The sequence below is a fragment of the Petromyzon marinus genome, unplaced genomic scaffold (assembly GCF_048934315.1).
Source record: "Petromyzon marinus isolate PM22_M1 ecotype Great Lakes invasive population unplaced genomic scaffold, UKy_Petmar_22M1.pri1.0 PM_G_Scaffold_10, whole genome shotgun sequence".
Lineage (NCBI taxonomy): Eukaryota > Metazoa > Chordata > Hyperoartia > Petromyzontiformes > Petromyzontidae > Petromyzon > Petromyzon marinus.
The window spans coordinates 1,529,343-1,554,844 of NW_027422651.1; the positions used below are offsets into that span (position 1 = coordinate 1,529,343).

The window sequence follows — 25,502 nt, forward strand, 5'->3', positions numbered from 1 at the left end:
CTAGAGTGTTCACAGAGAGGCCCCCAGGTGGGGGGACGAGGAGGCGATCGCGTGTCCGGGGAGAGCTTTCGAGAGGGATCTGGGGGGGAGCTAGAAGGTGGGCGGGGCCAGGGGCGGAGCGGCCCCGACCCGTGGGGGGATATAAGGCGGGTCCCTGAGAGGGACCGGGGTCGCTGCATTCTACAAGCTGAAGCTCCACGTCCACCAGCTTGAAGCTCTACGTCTCAAGCTGGAAGCTCTACGTCTTACGAGGCAAACACGTGGTCGCGGACCCGAGTGAGGCCCGACCTTTCGTAGCAGTAACTCCTCTGTATAGAGTGGTTAGCTGGGTGGTCACCACCCTAGGCTGTATCTGGTGAAGGGGCCAGTTACCCCTTTGTGTTGTGTGTTACAAATAAATGTGTTGCCTCTACAAAGGAACAATGTCTGCGACTCACTACACCTGTAATATTGAATGATAATAAAAATAACACGGTGATCCATTTATAGACAGCCCAATGGTTTATGATGATCCCCACATTGCCAGGCTGGGGGCTGGGCCGCCCCCCCCCCCCGCCCCCCCCCCCCCACCATGCCCCCGCCCGAGCCACAATAATACTATGTAAGCGCTGTAATAATATTAATATCTAAGGACTTTATAGCAGTAACTGCACGCATCGTGTGGGGGGGGGGGGGGGAAGAGGACATTAGACTGTGAAGAAATAGCCGCAGCGTTATGTGTATATTTATTGCATGTTAAACACGTAAAAGAAAATGTCCGGTGTGAGCTCCACTGAACGCACAACACTTGGCGGGGTCCGACCCCCCCCCCCCCCCCCCCCAAACAATTGGCGTGAGTTGGTACGGTCGATGTCGCACAATAACTAAATTAATATAGCGAAATCCCATGAAATCGCTAATGTGACTAATTGAAAGGTGACGGACATGAAAAAGGAATTGCCTATTCCCACCGTGGGGCTTAGGGCGTGCTGGCTGGCACATTTTTTTCGATGTCAACCCCACGGTTCGAGAGCCAAATCCCTCGCAGGCGCACGCGTGCGTAGACGTTTATAGATAAGAGGAAGATGCGAGCTAATCCAAAAACTAACCTCTATTATGGAGTACGTACGAAGTATAAACGTACGCTAGCGGGTTCGGGGCGAGATGACTGCGACACTGTGCCACACCTCCCCATTGTCAGGTGGTCAGTGGGCACGTTGGACCCTCGCAAATACTTGGGAAGTTTTGGGGTATGGCGGTTGGTCGCAACGCGGGAGAATTGGCACACGTCCAGCAACTGGCAAATTTGCGAAAACTCAACGAGTCCAGCGTTCTCCAACACACAACCGGTGTGCTGCATCAGTAACGAACTGGCACGTTCTGTTTACGTGACACTAAACCTTACTGATTGGCTGTGTCGGGTGGCGGCGGGTTCAACAACACATTTATATAGTCACGCCATCTAACCCAAACACAAACCCACGATTATATAATTTAACCTTCAGCCCAACGCTGATGGGAAGCCACGTGCGGGCACAATGCGCCCAGACAACGCTCCCTCTTTCACCGCCCATCCCGCCCGTTCGTGCCTTGGCAGGAGATGAGAATACGGCGAGCACCCCCGGTGACGAGCGGTACGCGTGCCAGGAGTGCGGAAAGCGGTTCCCCCAGTGACCTGAGCACAAATGATAGCTCAACGAAGTAGTTTATCATCATGATGTGGAAATTCATATCAGCCAAATACTCTAAAAGCATGAACATTAATTCTAACTGTAGAGAGAAAAATCGGAAGACCCGAAGAAAAATCCACGCGATCACAGGGAGACACGCAAACTTCAAATATACAGCAGTTATCGGGGTCAGGATCGAGCAGATGATGTCCTGCACACCAGGCGAGGTAGTTATCATCTAGCCATCGTTTTAATGGTGTTCGTCCCGTATCATTTATGTTAAGAATTTTGCAACATTTCCGTTCCTTCATTCTCACAGTAATCACCTTAATATGGTGTAATGTGACCGTTGGGTTGGAATGTTTTTGTTTCATATAATTGAAATGTTCACTTAAGTAAAAAAAAACATCATGCCTCTGTAATGAGAGTGGGGCGTTGTTTGCTATGCAGTTATGGTTTATCTGGGGTAAGGGTTTACATCTAGAGCAAAGGTGAAGGGGCGGAGCCACCCGGGAAGCCTCTGGAATGTTCCCGAAGGTTCCATGAGGGGCGTGGCCAGAGGCGGGGTTTAGTCGCCGGGGAGCGTTTATAAGCGGGGGCCAGAGCGAGGTGCGGGGTCGGTGTGAAGAATCAAGAGGAGCTCCCCGTCGTGCTGCCCCATCATCTCCATCGGCCACGTGGCGGCTCGACCTCCAGCCGCTCAACCGCTCCCTAGCGCGCCGTCAGCCAGCGGCACGCTAGGGAGCGGTGAGCGCCACGTGGCACGGGGCAGTGAAGCCGCCTGGGTGGCGATCATTCCGTAGTGAGAGAGACAAGAGACATCTAAGCTGTACCAAAGATTTATTAATAAACGACTTAAGTTCCTATCGTGTCGAAGCCACTTATTACACCTGTATGGGTCAGTGTGGTGAGCCTAAGGGTCTCTGTGTGCGGGTCTATGGGTCTCTGATTGGTAAGTCTATGGGTCTCTGTGTGATGAGTGTATGGGTCTCTGATTGGTGAGTCTATGGGTCTCTTGTTTGGTAAGTCTATGGGTCTCTGATTGGTGAGTATATGGGTCTCTGTTTGGTGAGTGTACGGGTAGGTGTGGTGCGTCTACGGGTCTGTGTGGTGAGTCTACGGGTCTCTGTTGAACTTATTTTGTACCATGCATAGCCAACCACGCTAATCAGAGGTGAGGGGGAAGGACAACAAACTAAACACAATGAGCAATTTTGTGTTTTGTCTCACGTTTATTTTCAGCAGCTGTCAATATAATTCGTGATTGGTGGCTCACTGCACTCACAGTCACCCAGCGTTTGATTGCTCCCTGACCCCGCCCAGTGACGTGACTTCTCCCTGACCTCACCTGTGAACATCACTACTCTGCTGTAAACATGAACGATTTCAAAACACAAAAGCACTTTTAAATCATCTGCATGGAAAACTAATTTCTTTAGAACTGCTTCTTGTGTTTAATTTGTCATCATTCATAGAGGGGTTTTTTTTGGGTTAGATCGTGTAAATATATAAATGTGTCGTTAAAACCCCGTCACCACCCGACACAGCCAACTCAACACAGCACACCGGTTTGTTGGAGAGCCAAGCCACAACATTTACAATCTGAGTATGATGTTTCGCCAGTAATTACAACCAGTTTCATCAGGCAACAGCCAGATTTGTTGTCCTTCCCCCACTCCTCCGATTAGCGCCGTTGGCACCGTACAGGAGTGCGAAATAACTTCAACATACACGAGTATACATACGTATAGCCCCGTCCCACTTGCCCGCTTCCACCAGTGAATCATCCAGGACTAGCGCCGGCATGCTCTCTGAAGGCAAGAGGATCACGGAGTGTGTGAAGTTGGAGGATTTGGATTCATTGGAGGATGAGGTATAAGGGGAGAGAACGGTCACCACGGGGCTAGGGTGCGGAGGGGCTCGGAGGCTGACGACCCTGGCAGGGAGATTAAAACAGACGAGATACCTAAAGACGTGAAGGATAAATGAATGTTCCTACATACAAAACAAGTCTGGGTGTATGGGATTTTTCAGTTGCTGATCTCTGGTATTATATTGCCATGAGACTTGATTTACAGTCACAGTGCCACTCCCGCTCACCAAGGGGGCTTGCAGGCGCAGTTGTTGCTGCCGCTTCCTGCCCCACCACGCAACGGACACCACGAACGTCACCAACGTAAGCAACACCACCACGCCAATCATGGAACTGATGAAGGGGCTCTTAGTCATGGCGGCTGTCTCCTCTTCTGACGAGGAGCGGACTGGGGGGGGGGGGTCACGAGAGCAGAGAAAAGTCCAGCAACAGCGAACGTTATAGTTGCCCATGCCACAACCTATGAATTTTCATCTCCATAAAAAAAAACTGGACCAGACATATTTTACTGCCCTTGGTAACCCTCCTGGCAGAGTGCAGTGCTGACCCCGTGGGATTGTTTTGTCTTTCATAATCAGCAGCCACCATCTATCTACCTGATAAATGAACCCTCCTGGAGACTTTACAAGCCATCACCATCTTTTGCACAACGATCCATCTGGCTCTATTTAAGCTGTTCGGTAAATGAAAAACATCGTGGACTTTATCCACAAATTTTCTTCCAATTGCGTAGGAAATGCACGCAACCACAGGGACAGAGACAATCAAACAATAAACATACAGGCATCGTCAGGGTCAGGATTGAATCCACAAACTCCTGTATACCAGGCAAGGTAGTTAAGATTTTGGCATCACTGCGGTTATGGCGAGAGGGAGGAGAGGGACTCACCATCATCAGCATTGGCACTTCCGATGCTGGCTGGCGTGCGTGGTGATGGTGTGCTCACGCCGTAGTAGCGGTGCCGAGTGGTTGTGGTGGTGCTATCGGTGGTTGTAGCAGCGGTTGCGGCGACTGTTACAGTGGTGGTGGCAGCGGTGGTGGTGGCAGTGGCGGTGGTGATGGAGCTCCAGAGGCCGCTGCCACCGCCGTCCGGCATGCGTGGCGTGGCGCTGGGCTACGCTAGGTCACCGTGTGGCACCGCTCCCGGCTCCGAGCTGTTGCTGGCGACTGTAGGGGGCAGTTTACCAATGGGGGGGGGGGGGAAGAGAGCGGCGAATGATAGGCAAGCCAGCCTAAATGTTTATAACCGGCAAAGATGTTCCATTTAGGGGATCCACGTTTTCGCAAGCGAGAGAAGTTAGGGCATGAACGTGGTCGAGAAGACCCCTGCTGGATTGCTTTTTCTAACCTTCGACGAAGAGGCGTGCCTGGAGCTGGTCGTAGTGCAGCTTGTTCATCGCAAAGCACGTGTACGTATCGGAGTCGGTACGCAACAGGTTCGAGATGAGCAGCGTGCCGTTGGCAAAGGTTTGGTAACGCTTGCTCAGCAGGGGTCCGCTGTCCTCACCCTTAAACCTGGCGGTGCGCGGCGTAAGCAGAGAGGGAGGGGGGGGGAGTCTTGACTACCAAGCAACTAAACAAAACAATGTTTATTTTACCAGGTAAGGCGTCACTGAGCTATATAGCTCTTTTTCAGAAGCAACCTGGCTATTGTTGGATGTGTACCCCTTTTTGATAATCAATACATAGTTAATATTCGATTCATAATTATACTACATTTATGTTGAGCTCATTAAGACAGGGCCTTCACTCCTTCCAGCAGAGTTGGGGTCTCGGAAGGGAGGCATCTTTTACACATTCGAAATGAAGGATGTGGGCAGGTGCTCCAAATCGAGGGCAACACATTTATTGTGGTAATCTGTGAAATGCAACAGCACATGTAGCACACACAGCAGATTTCAACCGAGTCACCATTAACCACGTGACTAGTGTACAGGTCAGGTTACTCAATAACAGTTTCCCTTCAACCCAATTCCACTGCTGATAAACCATCTTTGTATTCATTCATAACCTTTACATTTCACTATTCGAATATTACCTTAATCCTAAGCTGTATGTCCATTAAAACCATCCACTTATATTGATATCTTACACCCATTATCTGTACTGTATGTATTGTGCTTGTCACCATTGTATAACTTACTTCTGTACAGGTGTTCTATTATTAATATCATTACAAGAAGCCATATTCTGGGTGCAATGGCATGGTTATGGAATAAACAGTATTAGGGTTAGATAATTACCAGTATTAACTACAGTAAGTCATCCTTTACAGTGCATAGTGCTAAACCCCCTCCAATTGAATGTATCACAAACTACCAATTCAAAACAACATTTTGGTCCTTTACCTGTAAAATGCAACAGCACGTGGGTCACACAGAAATTCTCAACCGAGTCGCCATTAACCACGTGACTGGTATAGAGGTCAGGTTACTCAATAACCCTGCCACCCACCTACAGGCCCGACTCAGTATCGCATGCTGGTGTACACGTGCATTGATGTACTGCACAGCACATAAGGACCTTCACAAAAGCACACTTTACCCCATTATTGCACGAGGAAATAATTTAACGAGTGGTCTATTTATAATGTGCCTCTTATCATTCGCATGCCTATAAATGTATAAATAAGTGACATCGCACGTGAGACCTTCACGGGACATAGGCCCTTTGTCCGAACTAAGTTAGTTAAAATGTGGGTCCTTGCAAGAAGTAGCAAACACCTTACGTGGATATAACATCCGGCATTCTGGTCCAAAAGCTTAGGTTCTACATCCACCCAGGGTCTGGTTGCATTGACCGTAATTCATATTCACGAGAAGGGGCGTGATTTCAAGAGGGGAAATTGCCATTTGATGTTAAACTCAAAGTTCTCAAGTCAGTCTATGCGGGGGCATGACTCCCAGGGGCTACCTCATGAAGAGCACCCACTGGTAATTGTTCTGATGTATCACTGGTAGAATTATTGTTTGTTGATATGTTGTTTGGTCTGCTGCGACTTTGTCTTTCCAGACTGGTAGATGGCCGTCTGGTTTTGCCGATGTTTTCCACATACTGTTAAGTTCTTGGAGAGTAAACCTTTTTGTTCTAATGCCAGTGTGTTCCCATATTTTCTTAAGGCCACGGCTATATCATTGAGCTTGCATATTTTTCTGTAGTCACTTATCTATTAAATACTCAGCGTTATAGAGGACTGAGTGTCCGAGTGGTTTATTTCGGTGGCATGAGTCGTATTGCTTGAAAAAGCCTCGCCTGGTATACAGGAGGTCGTGTGTTGGATCCCGACCCTGATGGTTCCTGTTGTCTATGTGTAGTCTGCGTTTCTCTCTTTCTCCCCGTGGTGGTTACGTGGATTAGTCTCCAGGTTATGTGGTGTTTTCCCCTCTACATCAACATCATGCATTTAGAGTATTATGGGTCTCTCTGGGTCTTTATGGGCGGTCTGTATATATGAAGTTTGCATGTTCTCCCCATAGTTATGTCGATTTTTCTCCGGGTTCTCTGGTTATCCTTCCACATTCAGAATCAACGTGGAGGTTTAGAGTATTTGGCTGCTATAAGTTTCCACGTGAAGATAAGCCACTTCATCGAGCTATCATTTGTGACAGACAGATGACTTCTGAAAAGAGATAAATGGTAGCTCAGTGGGGTCTTAGCTGATAAAATAAAAAAAATACTGTTTAGTTAATGAGAGAGTAAAGTAGCCAGGCCAGCGTCGGTCTCACCAGATGATGTTGGGGCGCGGTAACCCAAATACTGCACATTCCATGTACATGACCTGGCCCTCTGTCGCCGTGTACAGCGTGCCTGGCTCCGACAGCATCCGTGGGGGCACGGCTGTGGGAGAGGTGGGGAGGGCGGGATGGGGGGTGGCAGAGATAGGGAGCAGGGGGGAGGTGAGGGAGGGGGGTTGCTGAGTTAGAGAAATGTTGTGGAACCGCAGCAGAGATGCTAACAGGTGAAGGAGGAGGAGATCTTGGGGGGGGGGGGGGGTGGCAGGAGTTGACGACAGAAGATTCAGGAGGGAAGTGAGAGAGAGATTGGAGAATGAGGAGAGCGAATTAGCAAATGTAAGGAGGGGAGGAAGAGCAGAGGGAGACACTGAATGGGAGTGCGGAGGAAGGGTGGAGAAGCCCAGAATACAGGAAGTGGAATGTGGAGGGGGAGGGAGGGGGAGGGTTTGAAGGGGGGGAACCAACACGAGAGGAATAAATATGGGGACCGAGAAGACGGAGTTGGAAAGCGAAGATGAGCGAAGTTGAGGAGCGAGATGTTACAAAGTCGAACCGAGACTAGAGAGGTGGCAGAGAAGGAGGACATGGAGGAGGAGATGCAGGGTTTAGCAAGAGAGAGGATGGTGGTGATGGCGAGAAGGGTGAAGACGAAGCCGGGGAGGAGCGACGCTTGTGGGAGGAGCCCCGCTCATCCTCCTTACGTAGCACGGTGGTATGAAAGGATATCATCATACAGCCCCATAGACTCACACAGACACGCATAGACTCATACAGAGACCCATAGACTCACACAGAAACTCATTCAGTTTATTTATTTGGTATAGCCCTGTGAGCCATTCGGCTCTTGACTCACACAGAGACCCACAAACTCATACAGATACCTATAGACTCACAGAATCACAGAGAGACCCACAGAATCACACAGACCGATAGACTCACACAGAATCCCACAGACTCACAGAGGCTCATAGACTTATACAGAAACTCAGACTCACACAGAAACCCACAGACTTACAGAGACCCACATAATCACACAGACCGATAGACCACACAGAATCCCACAGAGACCCATAGACTTACACAGAAACTCATTGACTCATGGAGACGCAGACTTACACAGAAACCGATAGACTTTCACAGAAACCGATAGACTTACACAGTGACTTACAGACTCACACAGAGACCCACAGACTCACAGAGACCTACGGAATCACACAGACCGATAGACCACACAGATTCCCACAGAGACCCATAGACTTACACAGAAACTCAGACTCACACAGAGACCCACAGACTGACACAGACGCACAGACTCACACAGCAACCTATAAACTTACACAGAGACCATAGACTCGCACAGAGACTCAGTTGTCTTTCCCCCGCATCTCCGACTATCATAGTTGGCTACATGCGGCGTCGCGTTACCCACAACCCCCCGCTCACCCAGCACGTTGACGTATGCATTAGCCAGGATGGTGCCGTGCCGGTTTGAGGCCTCACACTGGTACACACCAGTGTCTTCCTCCTCCAGCCAGGTCAGCGTCAGGGAGTCGCCGTCCACCCGCCGTCCTAGCACCTCGGGGGCTTCTGCTCCATCGCACGGCGGTACGACACCCGGCACAGTTTGGCGTGGTCTTGGCACGATTTGCCACGATTTGCCACGATTTGGAATGGTCTTAGCATGATATGTCATTTTTTGGTAGGATGAATTTAGCACAATATGGCATTATGTGGCTCAATTCGATAAGTTCTGTGATTTGGCTGAGTGAGTGCGCGACTATCTGGGTGAGTGTGTGCACATAGCGGATGAGTGAGCGGGTGAGTAAGCGTGTGATTGGTTGACCGAGTGTGTGATTTGTTGTGATTGGTTGACCGAGTGATCGGTTGACAATCGACTGCGAGCGTGAGCATGCGAGTGGATGAGGCGTGTGCACGTGTAAGTCGGTGGACAAGCGGTTGAGTGAGCATGTGATCGGCTGTGAGTGTGTGGACGAGAAACATTTGAGTGGGTGAGCAAGTGCATAGGTGGGGCAAGTGGCTGAGCAGGTGATGCTGGCCGCCCCCCCCTATTCACACGCCCCCTCGTGTCTCACCATCGATGGGCACGCCGTTGATGAACCATCGGATGGTCGGTGTGGGGATTCCACTTGCACGGCACGTGAGCTCAACGGTGTCCCATAGGGCGTAGTCACGGTTCTCTGGCACTGGAGCGGTCCAGTACGGCTTGGCTGCAGTGGCCGGGAAAACACGAGGAGGAGGAGGAGGCAGGGGGGGGGGGGGAGAAGGAGGGATTAGACAATGTCCCATGCTTGTAAACTAGACGACACATTTTTGTAACTATTTGTAGTTACCAGGTAAGGTCCGCTGAGCTATGTAGCTCTTTTTCACAGGCGACCTGGCTCTTGAACGAAAAAATCCACGTGACTGTCACATGGCACCAATAAGTGTCAAGGCAGAACAAGAAAGAGGGTGGGGGTCCACCTGTAATAGGGAAAGGCGTCTGATGAAAATTAACAAAGCAAGGTGCCAATCACCATTAGTGTGGCCAGCTTCCTATAAATAGGGACCACCCCACCCGCACCAGACAGCGGAGGGAGAATGGAGGAAGACCCCAGCTGTGTGTCTGCTCACAAGGCTCCAGCCAGCAGCGGGAACAGGAGCAGTCCCCCCAAAACCTCCAAGCATCCCCAGCTGTCAGCAGCAGCTCAGCGTGGACCGTGGGTTATTGGTAACATAAAAACAATACAGATGTCGGTAATGCACCCAGGGCCCTAAGTAACGGTCCCTGTGATTTGTCGGTGGTCACCCGGTGGGGGGGGCAGACTGTACAGAGGAGCAGCAGAGAGGTTGCCTCTGACGTCGCCCCCCTGTCGTGGTGAGGAACCAGCAGGCGGCGGCTCTCTTTCTCCTCGGATTGCGGTGGCAGGCCGGGGTTGGCACCTCCAAGTTGCCTTTCTTGTGAACGCAGCCCGACATCGGGTGGTGAACGCCGGCTGAGGCTAAACGTGCCCTAAGGGTGCTGTGCTTGTGCGTGTGTTCGGGAACCCGTAGCCTCAGGTGTGAGCGTCGGGACAAAGGGGACGTCCTGGGGTATAATGTGAGCACATCGTGTGGTGCAGATAGATGCTGTGGTGTGAAAGCAGGCAGGGGAAGCGTTTCTAAAACTTAAAGACGGAGCGACCCTCTGAAATCGCCTCGGTCTTGACTCGACCCACGCTATAGATGACCGTGACTTGGCTGACCAAAAAGTATAACAGTGGCAGCAATAAAGGTGAGCCTTGAAGTAGGCTAGAACCGAATGCGCCACAGCGAGCACGGGTAAAGAGACACCGTAAACTCCAAATACGCAGCCGGTGTCAGGATCGGGATCAAACCCACGACCTCCTGTGTACCAGTCGAGGTAGTTAACATCTCCTAGCCACTGTGATGATGATGATGATAGACGCAAACTCTGAATATACATCAGCAGGCATCGTCAGGGTTGGGATCTAACCCACGACCTCCTGAATACCAGGCAAGGTAGTTAACATCTCATAGCCATCGTGGCACCCAAATAACAAAGACCCCCTTGCATAGACTTTAACAAACTGTTGAGGCAAGTGCTGTTTGTGAGCAACTCTGAAGGCCGACATATCACACAAGGGGGTGGGTGGCCAGCACCGTACCCGGCCGCCTTTGTCTCCCCAGTGGCGATATTTACATGCCGCACCAGGTACTCATTTGAGGCCGAGTTGACCTAGGCGAGGCCCAGGACCAGTTTAGATAATCGTCGCTGGCGGTAGTGGCCGACAGTGAGGAGGCGAATCGGAAACTCGAGCTGCTGGGTTCATAGCGGAGTTGCGCTAACACCAAAACCACCACTCCGCCATGCGCACACACGCAGGCACACACGTGCACACACATTCCACGGTGACCGTGACGGTGTGCAGCGCCACGCCCTCGCTGTTGACGGCGCGGCATCGGTAGTCGCCGCCATCGGACTCCGACGCGTTGCGGATGGCCAGCGCTGTGCCGGAGACGGCGGCGAGGGCGGCGGCGAGGGCGGCGGCTTGCTCCGACGACACCGCCCCACCCCACTTGCTCCAGCTCACCTCCGGCGTGGGGCTGCGTGCACACACACGGGGAGTGCACACGCAACGCGCGCACGTGTGTGGAACTAGGGTAGTGTACAGTAGTGTAAAGTGTAGTATGTAGTGTATAGTGTAGTCTGGAAAAAAAAAAACCCCTGCCTCTTCAGCGGTGCCGGACGGTAACACTGCGGTGGATGTGAGCAACGCCATGGAGGGAAGGCCAATTGCAAATCGGCTATTCCCTCACGGCGCTTATAGCCCAAACAGCGGCCAAATGCAGGCTCTGGACGAGCGCGAGGAGCTGGTAACCCCTCCACCTTCAATTCAACTACCACTGAACCATGTGCAACATATAGAATGAAGATTGTGCCGGAGGCCCCAGGGGGACAGGCGTCTATGACGTCTCCTGGCTAAACAACAAATTGCAGAGCCACGAGGCTGCATCCTTACCCTTGGGGTTCCTCCAGAAACAGCAAAGAGACACGTGGAATGTTCAAACGCTCAATGCGGAGGAGAGAGCGCCACTCCTCTGTTGGGATCTGGACCGGTACCACCTGGACCTCTCTGGTATTTAGGCAACTGTGGGCTCACAGTAGGGGCCACAGGCGGTGCATCAGCCAGTCATCTCAGTCAGTCGACGCATGGCACCTGGGTCTGCCCCGAGACCTCCTGCTAGCGGGCGTTCGACACTTCACGTGGCCTCGACGTGCACACGGCCTGGCACAAGCGCCGTGGTGATGTCACCGCCACTTAGTGGCGAATGGCGGTTGTTGTTGTTGCACTTGTGTGGGTGTGCGTGTACGTGTGTACATGTGTGTGTGTATGTGTGCATGCGTGTATACGTACAGCCCTTGTGTGATGCACGTCAGCAGCAGCGTTTCCCCAGAGAGGACCATCTTGGTGCTCGTCTCGCCCACAGGCTCCAGGAACACTGGCCGGCTCTTTGACGGACGCTCTGCGTGCATCCACGCATGCGTGGGGAGCGGTGGCACGGTGGTTAGCGCTACACTGTGCTACAAACCTGGCCATGACCTGAGTTTGATTCCCGCTGTAGGGCAACACCGGTGATGATTATCTGAACCGGTCATGGGCCTTCCCTAGGTCGACTCAGCCTCAAATGAGTACCTGGTATGATGTGTAAACATCGCCACCGGGGAGACAAAGGCGGTCGGGCCTGGTGATGGCCACCCACCCTCTTGTCTGCCATGCCGACCTTCATAGGTGCTCGCTAACAGCACTTGCCCCCGACAGTCTGTTGCAGGCACTAACCTGCCACTTTAACACAAAGACAGAGATCCCCCATATAGCCTTCACAGACTGTAGGGGCAAATGCTGTTAGCGAGCACCTATGAAGGCCGGCATGGCACACGAGGGGGTGGGTGGCCAACACCACGCCCGGCCGCCTTTGTCTCCCCAGTGGCGATCTTTTTACGCACCGGACCAGGTACTCATTTCAGATAATCGTCACTGGTGTTGCCCGGGTTCATGGCGCAGCGTAGCGATAACCGCTATGCCACCGCACCCCACATACACAAACTTACACACATGCATGTACGCACACACACGTACACACACACACACGTACACACACACACACACACGTACACACACGCACTTCCCCGCGTTCGCCACCGCCGCCACCACGCCGTCGCCACTCACCGGGTTTGACGACCAGCCGGAGCGGCTGCTTGTACTGGATGGTCCCCGTGTGCGGGTAGCGAGCGTAGCACACGTAGTCACCCCGGTCGCTCGGAAGCACGTTGGCGAAGTAGAGGTCCCCGTCCAAGCCCTGCGACACTCGCGCATCCAGCGGCACTTTCTCCATGGCTGCAGCGCCATCCCGGGGGTAAGGGCGGTGGGCAGTCGGGGGGGTGGGCGGGGGGGGGGGGAATTAAGGAGATCGGAATCTTTATTAGGGGTCCACCGCACAAACCGTGGAAGCAGCGGATGCGGATACTTGATGATGCGCAGATGGAAGATGAACAACTCTCCAGTAGTGGTGTGCAACTGCGGTCATCCACGACAGACACCGTAACAACGTAGGACGACGCGAACGCCCGATCCGCAAATACGAAGGAGACGTCGCGGACGTCTCCTTTTTTGGCATCGACACCAGCAGCCACACGAAATAAGCAGACTCGTGGATACCCATAGATATCCAGACTCACAGAGATGCACAGAGACTCAGGAGACCCAGAGACACCCCTAGAGACCCGTATAAACACATAGACCATGGAGACATCACAGAGATGATTCACCACTCCGCTACTCCCTGTCGACGGGGTCGTCTGGCATGACCACCCGAATGTGTCATTGTAGCTGTTGCTCTGCATCCACATCAGCAGCCGTACGGAAGCAGAAGAACACGGATGTCCAGTATGGGCACGGGGTCAGCGAGTTACAACAACCAACAATGCAAACAACACGATGGGAGAGAGAGTCGCACGCAAACTGCAAGTATGCAGCACGCGTCATCAGGGTCGGGATCGAACCCACGCCCTCCTGCGTATCAGGCGAGGTAGTCAACATCTCATAGCCACAGTGCCACTCACAGCCGTCCAACCAGAAGACGGTGGGAGGAGGAAAGCCGTGGGGAGGGTGGCAGCGCAGCACGGCCGGGGAGCCCTCGGTGGCCATGATGGGTTGAAGCAGCTCACGGGGCCACAGGGGAGCACCTGCAGGATACAGGCAAAGACTCCCCGTGTAGCCTCAAACAGACCATTGGGGCAAGTGCTGTCGGCGAGCAGCATCACCTGTGAAGGCCGACGTGGCACACGACAGGGTTGGTGGTCAGCACTGCACCCGGGCCGCCTTTGTCTCCCCAATGGTAATGTTTTTACATTTCGCATTAGATACTCGTTTGAGACTGAGTCGACCTAGGGGAGGGCCCAGGACGGGTTCAGTAACAGTCGTTGGTTGTTGTCTAATTAAACCTGACTAAGTGCAGCCAGAGGGACAGCGCACTTTGTGTGTGGGGAGCAGTAGTGTAGCAGTTAGCGCACTGTGTGTGTGGGGAGCGGTGGTGCAGCGGTTAGCACACTGTGTGTGTGTGTGGGGAGTGGTGGTGCAACGGTTAGCACTCTGTGTGTGTGAGTGGTAATTCACGGTCCAAGCGTGGCATCATACCCCCCCCTCACTCACGCGCCAGCCGCACGGTGATGTTTGCGGTGAGCGCCGTGCCGGCCCGGTTCTCCGCCGAGCAGCGGTAGACCCCCTCATAGGCCTCCACGGTGATGCTGTCATCGCTGTAATCCGCGGACGCCGCCACCACCGCCGCCATGTCTACAGTGAAGGTGCCCGAACTTTTCCCATGCCGCCTCACGTGGGGGTCGCTGTCCGGGTCAAAGCTCCGGCCATCTTTGCTCCACCAGAACCTGCAGCACAAACGGGAAGGGAGGGAGGGGGAGGGGAGAGAAGGGAGGGAGAGAGTTAATAAGAGATGGAGGGAGGAAGGGGGGGAGGGAGGTGGGGAGGGAGGGCTAAGTCGGGAGGGAGGGACGGAGGGAGGGGATGGAGGTTGGGACGGAGGGATGGAGGGAGGTGGGGAGCGTACTTGGGCGTTGGGTTGCCGTGTGCCTCACACTCCACCACAATGTTGTCCCGTTGGTCCACGATGTAATCCACCCGCGATTGCCGGGTGATGGACGGAGGCTGAGTAACTGCAAGAGATCAACGGGTTAACAAACCGTGGCAGCAGCAGCAGCAGCAGAAGAAGAAGAAGCGGATACCTGACAATGCAGCAAATGTAAAATAATAAGAACTCTCCGTCAGTGGTGCAACTGCGGTCATCCAGAACAGACACCCAGACACCGTAATAACCTACAACGACCCACTGCCCGATCCACAAATACGAAGTAGGAGACATCACAGTGTCACCGGCTCGCCATATCCCTCTCCTGCCGTGGCCATAACGAGGGGACAGGCCGTTGAATACAGACAACCACAACAGACGAGATCGGAGGCGACGAGTGGATACTCCGCGTTGTGTTCTTCCCTCCTCCTGAGGATCGAGTGATTCCACCACCGAGGGACACCAGAGGGTCGTTGCACGGCAACTCGCTATTTCCAAGTGTTCTGAGGAGCATTTGTGCTTCTGCAATGGTGACCAGGTGCACACCGATCGACCCAACGTCCCACAGCACCTCACTGCTCAATCCCCATACAGCGTCCATCTTAATCTGAATAGGTGCCCTGTACCCTGAATTGATTACTCCACTGGTGGGCATTGCCTACTGTGCAGTCACGTGAGTCTATGGGTCCAATCTAAGGTCATCATTAACTCCGTTGGATAATTATACGTGCGGTTCGTTACAATCAAGCCCATAGCGGTTACATTAGCGATGATGATACACAACTCTGTGACTGCTCCTGACGTGGTTATCTGGGCTTGGCCACCTGCATGTGAAATTGTAGTTGTTGCTCTGGAATTGACATCAGCCATAGGGAAGAAGGAGATGGCTCATAGATATCCATACAGATCCAGACTCAGAGACTCACAGACACTCGGAGACCCATAGAAAGTTGTAGAGACTCAAAGACCCATAGAGACTCACGTAGACTCATAGGCACCCACAGAGACTCAAAGAGATCCACGGAGACTCAGACCCAGAGACTCTTGTAGACCCAGGCTCAGAGAGCCCTATAGAGATCCATAGACTCAGAGAGACCCCATTGTGTCCCAGTGTCCCATTGTGTCCCAATGTCCCATTGTGTCCAGTTGTGTCCCATTGAGCCCTGTTGTGTCCCATTGTGTCCCAATGTCCCATTGTGTCCCATTGGGTCCCATTGTGTCCAGTTGTGTCCCATTGTGTCCAGTTGTGTCCCATTGTGTCCCGCTATGTCCCATTGTGTCCCATTGTGTCCCGCTGTGTCCCATTGTGTCCCGTTGTGTCCCATTGTGTCCAGTTGTGTCCCATTGAGCCCTGTTGTGTCCCATTGTGTCCTGCTGTGTCCCATTGTGTCCCGTTGTGTCCCATTGTGTCCAGTTGTGTCCCATTGAGCCCTGTTGTGTCCCATTGTGTCCCAGTGTCCCATTGTGTCCAGTTGTGTCCCATTGAGCCCTGTTGTGTCCCATTGTGTCCCAGTGTGTCCCAGTGTCCCATTGTGTCCCATTGTGTCCAGTTGTGTCCCATTTGTGACAGGAAAAGGCGGCTTCTGAAAAAGAGCGACAGAACAGCTGAGTGGGGCTTCCTTGGTAAGATAAAGACATCGTTTAGTTGATAGACTTTGGTGGGCGATTGGTGGGTGTAGTGTTGTAGAGGGGGTATCAGCTGGGAGAGGGGGGGTGTTTGCTACTCACCGCCAAGGGGCAGGACGAGGGGGTGGTCACAAAGAGCGCCAAGCAGAGATGCCAGCAACGCCACGAAGCAGGCGGTGGTGGTGGAGAAAGCCTCCATCGGGGTGGGGGCCGGGCGGATGGTCGGACCGGGGGGGTGGGGTGGGGGCTTCCTTCACTTGGCTAGGAGAGGAGGAAAGGGGGGAGGAAGAGGGGAGGAGGAAGGGGCGGAGGAGATGGAGAGGCAGGAGGGGGAAGGATGGGAGGGAGATTTGAATGCCTTACAATGGAATAAGTAATATTGAAAAAAAACTTTTAAAACGCTTTATTCAAATGTACCGTACTAGTAATGGAAGAACTCCACGACTCCAGGAAGTGGCCCCGAAGCTTGCCACAATGTAAAGGGGACCGTGGGCAATTACAGCCAGCGTCAGTTGAGCGTGGACAATTAGACCCAAGCCGAAACATGACGTATAAAAATGAATGTTTAAAAATATATTTTTAATGATTGAATATCGTATTGTCATCAGTATGACACAAGTATACCAAGTTTGCAGTCGATACCACATTTGGAAGTGGGTTAAAATTGAGTTACAAGATTTGAGGACACAACAACAACAGAGTGAGTTCAATAAAAGCGTGTTGAGTACAATCTCACGCGGCGTTCGGGTTTTCTCCCTGTTGTTTGTGTACTAAAAGCTGTCTGGGAAGCCAATTTCAGCTTTCTGCCTCGTCGGCAAGTATCCTGGAGGTGTTTTAGAAATACAGATGAAGGTTTTCACCCCGACGAGCTATGAAGCTCTCTTACACAAACGTCGAGGAAGGGCATGGGGTCAGAACATGAGGACAATCACTACAAAGACACGATACGTTCAACGTGAAGAAAAGGAAGACAATACACTTTTAAAAATGTATAAATGATCTGTACATCGATTAAATGTACATGGTAGTCCCCGACTTACGACGGAGATGCGTTACGACGAACCCCATCGTAGGTCAAAAAATATCGTAATTCGAAGATGGCCTTAGCCTACCCAGGAGTCTTAAAGAATGCTGATAATTTAGCAAAACACAGCAATTTACAGTAGCGTACTGTATAAACTATACACTGTATGTATTGATTAATTACAATACTGTATTGCTCGGTAAAATGTAAAGTAAACACCAGGGTAAATTCTTAGCCTACCTATATGAACTGCAATTTCATTCTTGCTCTCACTCACCCACACAGGCGGAGGTGAGGATGAGAGGGCTTGGCTGAGGAGGTGTCAGTGGCAGCAACACAGCCACAGCAATGGTGGAGCAGCAGCAGCAGCAGTCCAGTAAAAAGCCAGCCAGCACGCGACTTGACTACAGCCAGCGTCTTTGTTCAGGGCTCAGGAGGCGAAGTTGTTGACTCAGCCCTGTTGACTCAACACGCCCCTTAGCAAGGGGTGGCTTAAGCTCTGGCAAATAGGCGATGGTTTCCGCCGAGTTGTGTGGATTAAAGTTTCACATTCCTGGGATGCATTGCCCAGTACTCACGTCTAGAGTCAACATCGGCGTATACACACAACGACAAAGATCCCCCGTGTAGCCTTAACAGACTGTAGGGTCAAGTGCTGTTAGCGAGCACCTATGAAGGCCGGAACGGTACACGAGGGGGTGGGTGGCCAGCACCACGCCCGACCGCCTTTGTCTCCCGAGTGGCAATGTTTACACACCACACAAGGTACTCATTTGAGGCTGAGTCGACCTAGGGGAGGCCCGGGACTGGTTCAGATAATCGTCACTGGTGTTGGCCGTGAGCGGGAATCGAACCCGCGTCGCCAGGTTCATAGTGCAGCGTAGCGCTAACCGCTACACTACCGCTCCCCACACACACATATACATACACACACACAAATACAGTGAGGGAAGAAAGTATTTGATCCCCTGCTGATTTTGTACGTTTGCCCACTCACAAAGAAATGATCAGTCTATAATTTTAATGGTAGGTTTATTTGAACAGTGAGCGACAGAATAACAACTAGAAAATCTAGAAAAACGCATGTCAAAAATGTTATAAATTGATTTGCATTTTAATGAGGAAAATAAGTATTTGACCCCCTCTCAATCAGAAAGATTTCTGACTCCCAGATGTCTTTTATACAGGTAACGAGCTGAGATTAGGAGCACACTCTTAAAGGGAGTGCTCCTAATCTCAGCTTGTTACCTGTATAAAAGACACCTGTCCACAGAAGCAATCAATCAATCAGATTCCAAACTCTCCACCATGGCTAAGACCAAAGAGCTCTCCAAGGATGTCAGGGACAAGATTGTAGACCTACACAAGGCTGGAATGGGCTACAAGACCATTGCCAAGCAGCTTGGTGAGAAGGTGACAACAGTTGGTGCGATTATTCGCAAATGGAAGAAACACAAAAGAACTGTCAATCTCCCTCGGCCTGGGGCTCCATGCAAGATCTCACCTCGTGGAGTTGCAATGATCATGAGAACGGTGAGGAATCAGCCCAGAACTACACGGAAGGATCTTGTCAATGATCTCAAGGCAGCTGGGACCATAGTCACCAAAAAAACAATTGGTAACACACTACAACGTGAAGGACTGAAATCCAAAATCGATCCTGAGATGTGTACAAACCTGGTGGCCAACTACAAGAAACGTCTGACCTCTGTGATTGCCAACAAGGGTTTTGCCACCAAGTACTAAATCATGTTTTGCAGAGGGATCAAATACTTAATTCCCTCATTAAAATGCACATCAATTTATAACATTTTTGAAATGCGTTTTTCTGGATTTTGTTGTTGTTATTCTGTCTCTCACTGTTCAAATAAACCTACCATTAAAATTATAGACTGATCATTTCTTTGTCAGTGGGCAAACCTACAAAATCAGCAGGGCATCAAATAGTTTTTTCCCTCACTGTATACACACACACATATACACACACATATATACACACACACATATATACAGGGCTGGTTGGGTGGGTGAGTGGGGTGTTTGTTTTTGGCATCATCCGAGATAGTGCTTTGGCACGCGGCAGTCACACACACAAAAGACAAAGATCCCCCGTATAGCCTTAACAGACTGTAGGAGCAAGTGCTGTTAGCGAGCAGCACCTATGAAGACCGGCACGGCACACGAGGGGGTGGGTGGCCAGCACCACGCCCGACCGCCTTTGTCTTTCTCTCCGGGCGGCGCACGATTCTGCTCGCAGCTCCTCACTCACTCTCAGAACTCACCAATTGTATTCGCGCCGCGGCCCTCAGCTTCTCGCAACTCTTATCGCTCATCGAAATCCTTGACTCTGGAAAGCAACTCAAAATATCAGGGTAAATGTAGAATAAAACTTTCAGCGACGCTGTCGGTCAGCACCCAGCAACACTTCACCCCTCTCCTCTGCAAGACGAAGTTGCATGATCTTTTGTCCTTGCTTATATGTGAAATAAAGTGAATAAAAAAATAACGACGTCGTGATATGTATACAAAAATCACGACTTTGTGATATTTTTAATATTTTTTAATTCACAGTCTGTTCAAGGCTACACGGGGGATCTTTGTCTTTGTGTTGGGTGCTAACAACACTTGCCCCAACAGTCTGTTCAGGCTACATGGGGGATCATTGTCTTTGTGTTAGGTGCTCACTAACAGCACTTGCCCTAACAGTCTGCTCAGGTTATACGGGGGATCTTTGTCTTTGTGTTAGGTGCTCGCTAACAGCACTTGCCCTAACAGTCTGCTCAGGTTATACGGGGGATCTTTGTCTTTGTGTTGGGTGCTAACAGCACTTGCCCCAACAGTCTGTTAAGGCTATACTGGGGATCTTTGTATTTGTGTTAGGTGCTCGCTAACAGCACTTGCCCCAACAGTCTGTGTGTGTGTACACTGTGTGTGTACACTGTGAGTGTGTACACTGTGTGTGTCCACTCTGTGTGTACACTGTATGTGTGTACACTGTGTGTGTGTACACTGTTTGTGTACACACACACAGTGTACACACACAGTGTACACACACGCAGTGTACACACACAGTGTACACTCTCTGTGTACACTGTGTGTGTACACGGTGTGTACACTGTGTGTGTGTACACTGTGTGTGTGTGTACTGTGTGTGTGTCCACTCTGTGTGTACACTGTGTGTGTGTACACTGTGTGTACACTGTGTGTGTGTACACTGTGTGTGTCCACTCTGTGTGTACACTGTGTATACACTGTGTGTGTACACTGTGTGTGTGTACTGTGTGTGTGTGTACACTGTGTGTGTGTACACTGTGTGTGTGTGCACTGTGTGTGTGGACACTGTGTGTGTAGTGGGGGGCATAGGTGGTGCATTGGCCAGTCATTTCAGTCAGTCGACCCATGGCATCTTTTCATCAATTTATTATTTTCAATTTATTATTTTTATTTGTTACTAATTTTATTAAAATGTTAATTTAGAATTTTTATCTTTCATTTTGTTTATTTTTTGTTTTCTATCTACGTGACTTTACCGAAAGAACCAGGAATATGGCAGCGCATTCTCTATTTGTTGCAGAGGTTTAAGGTTCAAACCCGACAGGCACACCTGGCTACCCCAGTAACATTCACCACAATATGCGCAGTCTGCTTAACAGCGGATGTAAAACAGTATTGTGTCACTCAAAACGCACGGGTCATTGCGTGTTGGTGTCACGGTCAAAATTGTGGTTAATTCCAGACATTATCCAGAATCTCCACAAGGGAGATGACGCGTCAATGATCGCCCCCTTACCGACAGACTCATGCCACGTGCAGGCCGGTGTAGGGCCACCTTGTGCCACACAGGGGCAGCTGCCACTTAGGGGCACCCTTCGATTGTTTGAGATGAGATTCGATACGAAACACCGAGTAGGCAAGCGACTTATGAGTGCAAATATGTTGCTTATAACGTAGTGAATCCATAATAGAAGTTTTTTGGGTTTCATCGCGTAAATATATAAATGTTGTGTCGTTAAAACCCGCCACCACCCGACACAGCCAACTAGTAAGGGTTGTCACGTAAACAGAACGTGCCAATTCGTCACTAGCACAGCACAAGTGTATAGTGTAGTGTATATAGTAGTGTATAGTTTAGTGTATATAGTAGTGTATAGTGTAGTGTATATAGTAGTGTATAGTGTAGTGTATATAGTAGTGTATAGTGTAGTGTATATAGTAGTGTATAGTGTAGTGTATATAGTAGTGTATAGTGTAGTGTATATAGTAGTGTATAGTGTAGTGTATATAGTAGTGTACTAGCACAGCATTAGCGTGTAGTGTATAGTGTAGTGTATATTGTAGTGTGTAGTGTATAGTGCAGTGTATATAGTAGTGTATAGTGTAGTGTATATAGTAGTGTATAGTGTAGTGTATATAGTAGTGTATAGTGTAGTGTATATAGTAGTGTACTAGCACAGCACTAGCGTGTAGTGTGTAGTGTAGTGTATATTGTAGTGTATAGTAGTGTGTAGTGTAGTGTATAGTGTATGGTACTAGCACAGCACTAGTGTGTAGTGTATAGTGTAGTGTGTAGTGTAGTGTACTAGCACAGCACTAGTGTGTAGTGTATAGTGTAGTGTATAGTGTAGTGTACTAACACAGCACTAGTGTGTAGTGTATAGTGTAGTGTATAGTGTAGTGTAGTGTATAGTGTAGTGTACTAGCACAGCACTAGTGTGTAGTGTAGTGTATAGTGTAGTGTATAGTGTAGTGTATAGTAGTGCATAGTGTAGAGTAGTTTAGTGTATAGTGTATTGTACTAGCACAGCACTAATGTGCAGTGTAGTGTATAGTGTAGTTTACTAGCACAGCACTAGTGTGTAGTGTAGTGTATAGTGTAGTGTACTAGCACAACACTATTGTGTAGTGTAGTGTATTGTGTAGGGTATAGTGTAGTGTACTAGCACAGCACTAGGGTGTAGTGTAGTGTATAGTGTAGTGTATAGTGTAGTGTAGAGTAGTGTAGTGTATAGTGTAGTGTACTAGCACTGCACTAGTGTGTAGTGTAGTGTATAGTGTAGTGTATAGTGTAGTATATAGTGTAGTGTACTAGCACTGCACTAGTGTGTAGTGTAGTGTATAGTGCAATGTATAGTGTAGTGTATAGTGTAGTGTACTATCACAGCACTAGTGTGTAGTGTATAGTGTGGTGTACTAGCACAGCACGAGTCTGTAGTGTAGAGTAGTGTAGTGTATAGTGTAGTGTATAGTGTAGAGTATAGTGTACTAGCACAGCATGTGTGTAGTGTAGAGTAGTGTATAGTATAGTGTACTAGCACAGCACGAGTGTGTAGTGTAGTGTATAGTGTAGTGTATAATAGTGTATAGTGTAGTGTAGAGTAGTGTAGTGTATAGTGCAGTGTACTAGCACAGCACTAGTGTGTAGTGTATAGTGTAGTGTACTAGCACAGCGCTAGTGTAGTGTATAGTGTAGTGTATAATAGTGTATAGTGTAGTGTAGAGTAGTGTAGTGTATAGTGCAGTGTACTAGCACAGCACTAGTGTGTAGTGTATAGTGTAGTGTACTAGCACAGCGCTAGTGTAGTGTATAGTGTAGTGTAGAGTAGTTTAGTGTATAGTGTAGTGTACTAGCACAGCACTAGTGTAGTGTATAGTGTAGTGTAGAGTAAAGTCACGTAGAATGAGAATAAAATAATAAATTGATAAAATAAAATAACACAACAATATTCTCACGACGTTTCGGCCACAACACAAGCGGCCTTCATCAGGTGAAGGGGCGAGACTGTCTGGTAGGACAGCGCTGGAGCGCTGTGACTTTACCGAAAGAACCAAAGAAGATGAATCATTGCAGTCACGAAAGCTTTAAATCGAAATTTAGTGTAGAGTAGTTTAGTGTATAGTGTAGTGTACTAGCACAGCACTAGTGTGTAGTGTAGTGTATTGTACTAGCACAGCACTAGTGTGTAGTGTGTAGTGTATTGTATAGTGTAGTGTACTAGCACAGCACTAGTGTGTAGTGTAGTGTCTAATATAGTGTAGAGTAGTTTAGTGTATAGTGTAGTGTACTAGCACAGCACTAGTGTGTAGTGTATAGTGTAGTGCACTAGCACAGCACTAGTGTGTATTGTAGTGTATAGTGTAGTAGTGTGTAGTGTAGTGTATTTCATACAGCTGCGGGGACATGCCCCTTGCACTGCACACAATTTTTATATCCATGTAATGAGTGGCTCCGACACGGTAAAGACTTGAAGTTTGTTTATTAATAAATATTCGCACAGACTTGTTCCTCTCTCTCTCTCTGCGGATGTCCACCCGCGCTCACCCCACTCACCAACACGCCGCCGGCTGATGGCGGCGTGTTGGTGAGTGGGGTGAGCGGGGTAAGCGCCATGTGGCCATAAACCCACTCACCAACACGCCGCCGGCTGACGGCGCGCTGGGGAGCGGCTGAGCGGCTGGAGGTCTCGACGCCACGTGGCCGGTGGAGATGGCGGGGCAGCAGCAGCTATGGGGAGCTCCTCTCGATCTTCAACACCGACCCCTAACGTTGCTGTGCCCCCGGCTTATAAACGCTCCACGGAGGCTAAGCCCCGCCTCTGGCCACGCCCCTCTTGGAACCTTCAGGAACGTTTCAGAGGCTTCCCTGGTGGATCCTTTCACCCAGATGTAATACCCACTATAGATAAACACAGCCTGTATAAGGTAATTTAGTTCGATCCTCCACACATTTTGAACCGCTTTTAATGAACGCACGCCCAGTGTCAATTGTGGCATTCAGCAAAGGTAACTTTAAACCTAATGTCAAAATAATTAACGTCAACAAACAAACGATAACCATCGAACAAGGAAGGACACCAGTTCAATCCCTGGTTGGGGCCGACTCAGCCCATCATGTCTACAACAACTCCACGTCCGAAGCCCGAACGCAAAAAGGCGGAAACCTCCTCAGGGTTCCACGTGGAGACCTGGGGACACTTGGAGGCATTTTGACACCACCTACCACCCTCGCACTGTGCGATGCTGAGACGCTTGGAGCAGGCCGCTCTCACCCCCCCTCCATCCTCCCCTTCCACCCTCTCCCCTTCCCTCCCACCCCTCTCTCCCCTCCCTCCTCCCCTCCCTTCCACCCCTCCCCTCCCTCCCACCCCTCTCTCCCCTCCCTATCTCCCTCACCCACTGCTCCTCCCTCCTGACCCCCCCCTCCCGAACTGATGATACGGGTTCCATCTCAGCGTCATAGCCTGTCGCAGTCGCTCCATCCACTCACGCCCCCTCCGACCCCTCTCCCCGCCCCGCCCCGCACCCCCTCCCTCCGTCCTCCCTCCTCCTCCCCCTCTCTCCACCCCTCCCCCCGCTCCACCCACCCCTTCTCCCTCCGCCTCCTCTATAACCCCCCTCCCCCAACTCTGTTCCCTCCACCTCTCCCCCCGCGCTCCGCCGTGCCCCCCCCGGCGTGTCTCCACGCCTCCTCCGTCGGGTTGAAGTGGACGTTCCGCCCCCGGCTGGCGAGCTCCTGTAGCTCCCGTCGCCTCTCGAGAGAACTCTGATGCCGCGTGAACTGCTCCCTCAAGAACACCTCGCGCTCCATCGCAACCCTCGCCTGCTCCACCGCCTCCCTCTGCCTCACCCGTGAGCCCTCCTCGACTCCCTGTCGCCTCCGGCCCCGCTGCTGACCCCCCGGCCCTCCCTGTCCGGAGGCCGCTGCTGCCCCCTGTCGGCGTCAATCAGCTGCCTTAGCCTGTCCGAGATGTCGGAGATCCTCCCGCGGTTGATTTCTCCTCCTCGACCTCGGCCCCTCTCCATGGCCGGCGGTTGTCACCGGTCGGATTCTTGCTCGGCCCCTCCTGTGCCGTCACAGCAACCATCACAGCCGTCATCGCCTCCAACACCGTCACCTCTGTGTGGGTCTCTGTAGGTCTCTGTGAGTGTGCTGGTTTCTGTGGCTCTCCGTGGGTCT

The 25,502-nt window shown here is 50.8% G+C and overlaps 1 protein-coding gene across 1 annotated transcript; it reads right to left on the reverse strand.

Annotated features, from left to right (window-relative positions):
- Positions 1 to 2,552: 2,552 nt before the first annotated feature.
- On the reverse strand, positions 2,553 to 25,133 carry LOC142908621 (neuronal cell adhesion molecule-like). Its single transcript, XM_076059389.1, has 13 exons — positions 24,965 to 25,133; positions 14,881 to 14,986; positions 14,469 to 14,701; positions 13,880 to 14,002; positions 12,987 to 13,154; positions 12,174 to 12,282; positions 11,159 to 11,361; positions 9,351 to 9,485; positions 8,701 to 8,844; positions 7,249 to 7,360; positions 4,872 to 5,038; positions 4,412 to 4,690; positions 2,553 to 3,910 (listed from the first exon to the last, which is right to left on the reverse strand). Exons 1-12 carry the CDS (start codon positions 25,131 to 25,133, stop codon positions 4,638 to 4,640), a joined length of 1,722 nt encoding a protein of 573 aa, XP_075915504.1. The 3' UTR covers positions 2,553 to 3,910; positions 4,412 to 4,637.
- Between the last annotated feature and the right edge of the window lie 369 nt (positions 25,134 to 25,502).